The following is a 7,877-nucleotide window of genomic DNA, read 5'->3' as shown; positions in this document are numbered from 1 at the left end:
TTTAAAATGTCCTATAGCTTTAAAAATTTAAGCTTTTAAAAACACTGTTTTTTTGGGGGGACCATAGGAGAGGGTAGAAGGGGAGGAGAGAGGTAGGGAGAGGAGTGGAGAAAAATATATAGCTCAATAAAAACAATTGAGAAACTGTTTCTTAAAAATATCCAGTTATTTAAACTTTCTGTAAAGCTTTAAAATTTCTTGTTAAGAAGTTTAAGATCTCTCAACTGTGTGTTCTGCTAATATGCAACTAAAGTACCTTTTTATTACAAGAATGATAACAAGGCACAACCACAATTTGTAGAAGGCAAAACCAATTTTCAACAGTGTAAACAGTTCATTGTCTCTAAAACCTACACCAAGTGGATTACCCTTTCTCTTCATAAACCATGTTTCCAGGACAGACAGAAATTATACAAAAATCCATCCTAATCCAAAAAATCCTGGAAATCTTTTGTTACCTCCTAGGTAGGCTCGCTCCTCCTAGGTGGTCAAAATGCTGGTAAAGTTACATGACATTCCTCTCTTCCATCCCTAGTCAAAACAGTGACTTCCCACCTGGCTGCACTTCATTAAGATGATGGTGAACTATGTGCTGTTTCCCAGAACAGCTCCAATTTGAAGTTACAAGTTTTAAGTTAAGTTTTCATGTCTTCAGACCTTCCCATATCTTAGAACACACTCTTTCCCTCTAATCATTTAGCAGAGACACGAATAGTTATTATGGGAACAGTCAGTGCAGAGCATGTTTCTTTAATGGAAAGCTGCACCTGCAACCTGTTTAGGCTTTAATGTGAAGCCTGTTAGCAAGGCAAACCTGTCTGCCTTTTTTTTCTTTTTTTAAATTGTTTTTATTGAGCGATATATTTTTCTCTGCTCCCCTTCCTCTCCCCTTCCCTTCTACCCTCTCCCATGGTCCCCAAGCTCCCAATTTACTCAGGGGATCTTGTCTTTTTTACTTCCCATGTAGATTAAATCCATGTATGTCTCTCTTAGGGTCTTTAAAGTTGTCTACGTTCTCTGAGATTGTGAATTGTAGGCTGATTTTCTTTGCTTTATGACTAAAAGCCATTTATGAGTGAGTACATATGATATTTCTCTTTCTGGGTCTGGGTTACCTCACTCAGTATGATATTTTCTAGCTCCATAAATTTGCCTGAAAATTTAGAGATGTCATGATTTTTTTTTGCTGTGTAGTGCTCTATTACATAAATGTACCACAGTTTCCTTATCCATTCTTCAGTCGAGGGGTATTTAGGTTGTTTTCAGTTTCTGGCTATGACAAACAGTGCTGCTCTGAACATGTTGAGCACATGTCCTTGTAGTATGATTGAGCATCCTTTGGGTATATACCCAAAAGTGGTATTGCTGGGTCTTGATGTAGATTGTTTCCTGATTTTCTGAGAAATCGCCATACTGATATTCAAAGAGACTTTACCAGTTTGCACTCCCACCAGCAATGAAGGAGTGTTCCCTTTACCCCACATCCTCTCCAGCATAAGTTCTCAGTGGTTTTGATTCTGGCCATTCTTACAGATGTAAATTGTAATCTCAGAGTTGTTTTGATTTGCATTTCTCTGATGGCTAAGGATGTTGGCCATTTCCTTAAGTGTCTTTCAGTCATTTTATTTCTCTGTTGAGAGTTCTTTGTCTAGGTCTGTACTCCATTTTTTTATTGGATTATTTGTTCTTTTGATTACCAATTTCTTGAGTTCTTTGTATATTTTGGAGATCAACCCTCTGTCCGATGTGGGGTTAGTGAAGATCTTTTCCTATTCAGTAGGCTGCTATTTTGTCTTGTTGACTGTGTCCTTTGCTTTACAGAAGTTTCTCAGTTTCCGGAGGTTCCACTTATTGTTTCGCTGAGTGTCTGTGCTACTGGGGTTGTATTTAGAAAGTGATCTCTTGAGCCATTGCGTTCAAGTGTACTTCCCACTTTCTTTTCTGTGAGGGTCAGTGTGCTTGGTTTTATGTTGAGGTCTTTGATCCATTTGGAATTGAGTTTTGTGCATAGTGATAGCTATGGGTCTATTTGCATTCTTCTACATGTTGATATTCAATTATGCCAACACCATTTGTTGAATATACTTTCCTTTTTCCATTTGATATTTTTTGCTTCTTTGTCAAAAATCAGGTGTTCATAGGTGTGTGGATTGATATCTAGGTCTTCAATTCGGTTCCATTGGTCCTCCTGTCTGTTTTTATGCCAGTAGCAGGCTGTTTTCAGTACTGTAGCTCTGTAGTAGAGTTTGAAGTCAGGGATTGTGATGCATCTAGAAGCTTTGTTATTGTACAGGATTGTTTTTACTATCCTGGGTTTTCTGCTTTTCCATATGAAATTGAGTATTGTTCTTTCAAGGTCTGTGAAGAATTTTGCTGGGATTTTGGTGGGCATTGCATTTGATTTGGGAAAGATTGCTGTTTTTACTATGTTAATTCTACCTACCCAAGAGCATGGGAGATCTTTCCACTTTCTGGTGTCTTCAATTGCTTTCTTCAAAGATTTAAAGTTCCTGTCATACAGGTCTTCCACTTGTTTGCTTAGAATTACTCCAAGGTATTTTGTTATTTGTGGCTATTGTGAAGGGTGATGTTTCTCTGATTTCTTTCTCAGCCCATTTAACATCTATGTACAGGAGGGCTACTGATTTTTTGAGTAGTAATCCTGCTACATTACTGAAGTGTTTATGAGTTTTAGAAGTTCCTTGGTAGAATTTTTGGGGTCGCTTATATAAACTATCATATCATCAATATATAGTGAGAGTTTGACTTCTTCTTTTCTGATTTGTATGCCCTTGATCTCCTTTTGTTGTCTTATTGGTGTAGCTAGGACCTCAAGAACTATATTGAATAGATATGGAGAGAGTGGACAACCTTGTCTTGTTCCTAATTTCAGTGGAATCACTGGGAGTTTCTCTCCATTTAGTTTGAGGTTGAGAGTTGGCTTGCTGTATATTGCCTTTATTATGTTTAGGTATGTTCCTTGTATCCCTGCTCTCTCCAAGACCTTCATCATGAAGGGATGTTGTATTTTGTTGGAGGCTTTTTCAGCATCTAATGAGATAATCATGTGGTTTTTTCTTTCAGTTTGTTTTCACGATGGATTACATTGACACATTTTGTATGTTGAACCATCCCTGCCTGCATCTATGGGATGAAGCCTACTTGGTCATGGTGGATGATTTTTCGGATGTGTTCTTGGATTTGGTTTACCAGTACTTGATTATTTCTGAATTAATGTTCATGAGGAAGATTGGTCTGTAATTATCTTTCTTAGTTGTGTCTTTGTGTGGTTTGGGTACTCTCAAGAGTAAGGATTACCACTGTGTGCTAGTGCCACTGACATTATATGTGGGTGCTGGGACACAAATGTAGGTCCCCACTGTTGTCTGACAAGTACTCTGCCAACCAAGGAATCCCCCCAACACAATCCCTAGTTCCGGTTTCTTAGTCCCCATGTTCACCATGAGTGTCACTCTGTGTGGCTCTCACGAGCCAGATGTTCCTCAGAATGTGGAAGCCAATATCCCATTCCCCAGGACAAAGGTTATGTGGTGTCTGTTCATCTGTGTTGATGTGACTTTTGCCTGTGCCCTGACAAAAGATGGTGACCCAAGATGAAGAACACTAAGAAGTTTTCTTCCTGTTGGTCAGAACTGTCATCAGGTCCTAGAGGTTTGGCTGTGTAGAGTCAGCCCATCTCCTAGCCTTCTTATTTCTACCAGGGACTGTCTCTTCTGAGGCTTTCAGGGGCTCTGTCCCTAGTCTCTCTGAGCTTTGGGAAGTGACTATGGTATCCACTGACACTTCTCATCCTGTGATACCAGTTCTTTAGTTTCTGACACCTTTCTCGGTGTGAATATCTGCTAAGAGGGACCCAAGCTATACAGCATGAGTTCAGAGAATCCACACTAATTCTGAGTCCAGAGATCCTTCTTCTTCCACTTCCTGACGCCAGGTCTTTCCATGTAATAACCCTTCTGTACACTGTGAATATGTATTCTTTTCATTGGTTGGTAATAAAGCTGATTTGGCCTACAGCAAGGCAGAATAAGGGTACAGGTTTGGGGAAGCCAAACAGAGGTACAGGGAGAAAAAAGGGCAGAGTCCAAAGACAGGAGCCAACTGCCTGAGAAACAAGACAACAGGGAACTGGTGAAGCCACAGCCACATGGCAATACATAGATTAATAGAAACAGATTAATTTAAATGAAAGAGATATTTAGTAATAAGCCTGAACTATAGGCCAAAATTCTGTACTCAATATAACAATATAATGAGGATTTATTTCAAAGCCGCTGCTGGACAGTTCAGTCCAGAGAAACCTCTGTTTGCAAGCCCTCCATGAAATTTGTAAAATGGTTTCAGGATCACCTTATTCACAGAGGTTGCTCCAGCACGCTTCAGTATCTGGTACAGATTTGTAGCACTGGACAGATGAAGAGGGAGGTCAATACCTGTAATGTCTACACTTGGCAGTAGAGCAGAACAAGCAGATGTTTGAGGTCACCATTAGAGATACATAGGGCCTTCACTGAACTGCAGAATGAGCCGCTAGCCCTGTCTCAAAGAATCAAAATACAAAATACTTTGAGACACACCAATCAGTCCACAAAAGTTTAATTGATCTTCTATTCTCTCTCCTCTCTCCCCCGTCCCCATGTGTGTGTATCTGTGTTTCTTCTTACACATATACGCATGCCCTTGTGTCTGTGTGTACACATACATTCATTTGGGGTATGTGCATGTGGAAGCCACAGGGGAACCTCAGTGTTTGTTCCTCAGACACAGTCACTGTTTGGTTTTGTTTTTTTGATACAGGGTCACTTGACAGTGAGACCCAGTAATCAGCAGATGGCTGCCTTGCTGGTGGTAGGATTCCAAGCACATGTCATCATTCCTGTTTGTCACAGAGGGACATGGAAGTCAGGCCTCATGCTTGCCTACCAAGCTGTGTACAGACTCAAGCTTCCTTTGCTTTTTCGGGGGGCAAGGGGGAATTCTGATTCAAGAAAAGGTTTTTCTATGTAACAGCTTTGATGTCCTGGAACTCCCTTTGTGAACATGGCTGATCTTGAACTCACAGAGATCCTCCTGCCTCTGCCTCCTGAGTGTGCTTCCTTAGCTTTGGTTTTCATGTTTTCCCCAGTTGTTCTGATGTCATTTGTGTCTCTGAATTTCCTAAGGCAAGACCTATGCTGATGCCTGGACAGCTGAGCAGGGGCATCTGAATTGAGGCACGTTCTCTGCCTCTTTTAGTTTAATTGACCTATAAATGTTTTCCTCTGTAGTTGGCAGCTCTACATCCCTTGATGTCTTCTTTTTGTTTGCCCATCACAGAAAGTGTTTGTTTTGTTCCCACAAATGAGAGCCCTGTGACCATGTGACCCTGAGCCCGGAAGGCCTTCCTAGCTTTTTCCTGGACTGCTCATGTCAATGCAATCAGAGTATCAGTTTGCTGAGTGGTGGCGGCGCCGCATGCCTTTAATGCAGTACTCGTGAGGCAGAGGCAGGCCAGCCTGCTCTACAGAGCAAGTTTCTAAAGGTACAGAGAAATATTGTCTCTCCCAAAACAACAACAACAACAACCACAATAAAAACAAAACAAAAAACCTGGCATCGGGTGTCCCTGTGGCCATGCTGTAGACTTGACATGTCTGTGGGTGTCAGAAACAGCTACCAATAAGACATAGGTATCCTGACACACGAGTTGCTACAAGTATGGTTGCTCTGTCAGGTAGCCTGGATTAACACTTTCCAGGTGATCTCCATAATGGCAAAGAAAGAATCAGAACAATATTAGCATATCCTAATCTTTTTAGGATGGCGACATCCTGTCTGGAAGTCATGTGACCACCTTCCGTGCGGCCAGGTATGAGCTGGCCTGTAAGTTTGGCTGCCATACAATGTAGGGCTTGTATAATATTGCCCCACGGGTCAGGATAAAAATCAAGTCAACATTTAGTAAGGTAAAAAACAGGAATTTCTTTATTGAATAATGAAATAATAAACAGAAATTTCTCTTTCAGGCCTGGCATATCTTTTTTTTTTTTAGTTTTCATCATGCTTTTTAATCTAGCACGTTGCCTAGAAAGGCTTGTTAGCAAGAGTACAAATACGTCTCCAGCGTGTCTCTCAAGAGTACAAATACGTCTCCAGCGTGTCTCTCAAGAGTACAAATACGTCTCCAGCGTGTCTCTCAAGAGTACAAATACGTCTCCAGCGTGTCTCTCAAGAGTACAAATACGTCTCCAGCGTGTCTCTCAAGAGTACAAATACGTCTCCAGTGTGTCTCTCAAGAGTACAAATACGTCTCCAGCGTCTCTCAAGAGTACAAATACGTCTCCAGCATGTCTCTCAAGAGTACAAATACGTCTCCAGCGTCTCTCAAGAGTACAAATACGTCTCCAGCGTCTCTCAAGAGTACAAATACGTCTCCAGCGTCTCTCAAGAGTATAAATACGTCTCCAGCGTCTCTCAAGAGTACAAATACGTCTCCAGCGTCTCTCAAGAGTACAAATACGTCTCCAGCATGTCTCTCAAGAGTACAAATACGTCTCTAGCGTGTCTCTCAAGAGTACAAATACATCTCCAGCGTGTCTCTCAAGAGTACAAATACGTCTCCAGCGTGTCTCTCAAGAGTACAAATACGTCTCCAGCGTGTCTCTCAAGAGTACAAATACGTCTCCAGCGTCTCTCAAGAGTATAAATACGTCTCCAGCGTCTCTCAAGAGTATAAATACGTCTCCAGCGTTTCTCAAGAGTACAAATACGTCTCCAGCATGTCTCTCAAGAGTACAAATACGTCTCCAGCATGTCTCTTAGAGACCCGTCCACCCACTGCTCTGTGTGGCCGCTAGCCTCTTGTCTCTCTCTTCAGCAACTGTGAGGCGGATTCCTTTTCCTCGGGGAAGAGAAATCCATGGTTTGTTGCCCTTGCCAATAACAAAAATGTTGGAAAGCCGGGTGGCAAAGCTGTTGCCATTGGCATCTTTCACATGGACCACATCAAAAGAGCCGGGATGTCTCTCTCTGTTGGTGATCACACCAATTCTTCCCAAGTTAGCACCCCCAGTCACCATACACAGGTTACCAGTGTCAAACTTGATGAAGTCGGTTATTTTACCCGTATCCAAATCAATCTGAATGGTGTCATTCACCTTGATGAGGAGATCAGGGTAGCGAATAGTGCGAGCATCATGGGTCACCAGATGTGGGATTCCTTTTGTGCCCACAAAGATCTTTCTCACTTTGCACAACTTGTACTTGGCCTCCTCAGGTGTAATATGATGAAGGGCAAAGCGACCCTTGGTGTCATAGATCAGACAGAAGTTCTCTCCAGTCTTGTCAATGTTGATGACATCTATAAACCTATCAGGGTAGGTTATATCGGTCCTGACTTTGCCATCAATCTTAATGAAGCGCTGGATGCAGATCTTCTTCACTTCATCGCCAGTCAGGGCATACTTAAGCCTGTTCCTCAGGAAAATGATCAGAGGCAGACATTCCCTCAGCTTGTGAGGGCCAGTGGACGGACGAGGCGCAAACACGCCGGTTAGTTTATCCAGCATCCAATGCTTTGGAGCTGCTACACGCTTCAGATGTTTATTGGGACCACGAGCCATGGCTGCGCTGGGAACTGAAAGAGCCTGGCATATGTTCTTTAAGAGTAGAACATAGTCGTGATGTGCCAACCTCAAATGAAAAATAGCAGTGGTTTCCATATGACCATGACATCGTGGAAAAGGCTTCCACACAAAGCTGCCATTCTGTTACAACAGGTTACCCCTGTTCTTCATAGGTTCAAGCGATCTATGATTTTCAGCAGAGTTATTTGAGAAAACAAAAATGAAGTTGAAACCACAGTTATGCAGGAACTT

General features: G+C 41.9%; 1 protein-coding gene across 1 annotated transcript; it reads right to left on the bottom strand.

The window, feature by feature from the left end:
* Nucleotides 1-6,793: 6,793 nt before the first annotated feature.
* LOC142852933 (small ribosomal subunit protein eS4, X isoform-like) lies at nt 6,794-7,638 on the bottom strand. Its single transcript, XM_075977905.1, has one exon. The coding sequence runs from the start codon at nt 7,620-7,622 to the stop codon at nt 6,819-6,821; it is 804 nt and encodes a 267-aa protein (XP_075834020.1). The 5' UTR covers nt 7,623-7,638; the 3' UTR covers nt 6,794-6,818.
* Between the last annotated feature and the right edge of the window lie 239 nt (nt 7,639-7,877).

Source organism: Microtus pennsylvanicus, chromosome 6 (assembly GCF_037038515.1).
Source record: "Microtus pennsylvanicus isolate mMicPen1 chromosome 6, mMicPen1.hap1, whole genome shotgun sequence".
Classification (NCBI taxonomy): domain Eukaryota; kingdom Metazoa; phylum Chordata; class Mammalia; order Rodentia; family Cricetidae; genus Microtus; species Microtus pennsylvanicus.
This window is presented reverse-complemented; position numbering and strand designations above follow the sequence as displayed.

Coding starts and splice junctions, on each gene's coding strand:
- LOC142852933 (XM_075977905.1), bottom strand. CDS start 7,622: ATGGCTCGTGGTCCCAATAAACATCTGAAGCGTGTAGCAGCTCCAAAG.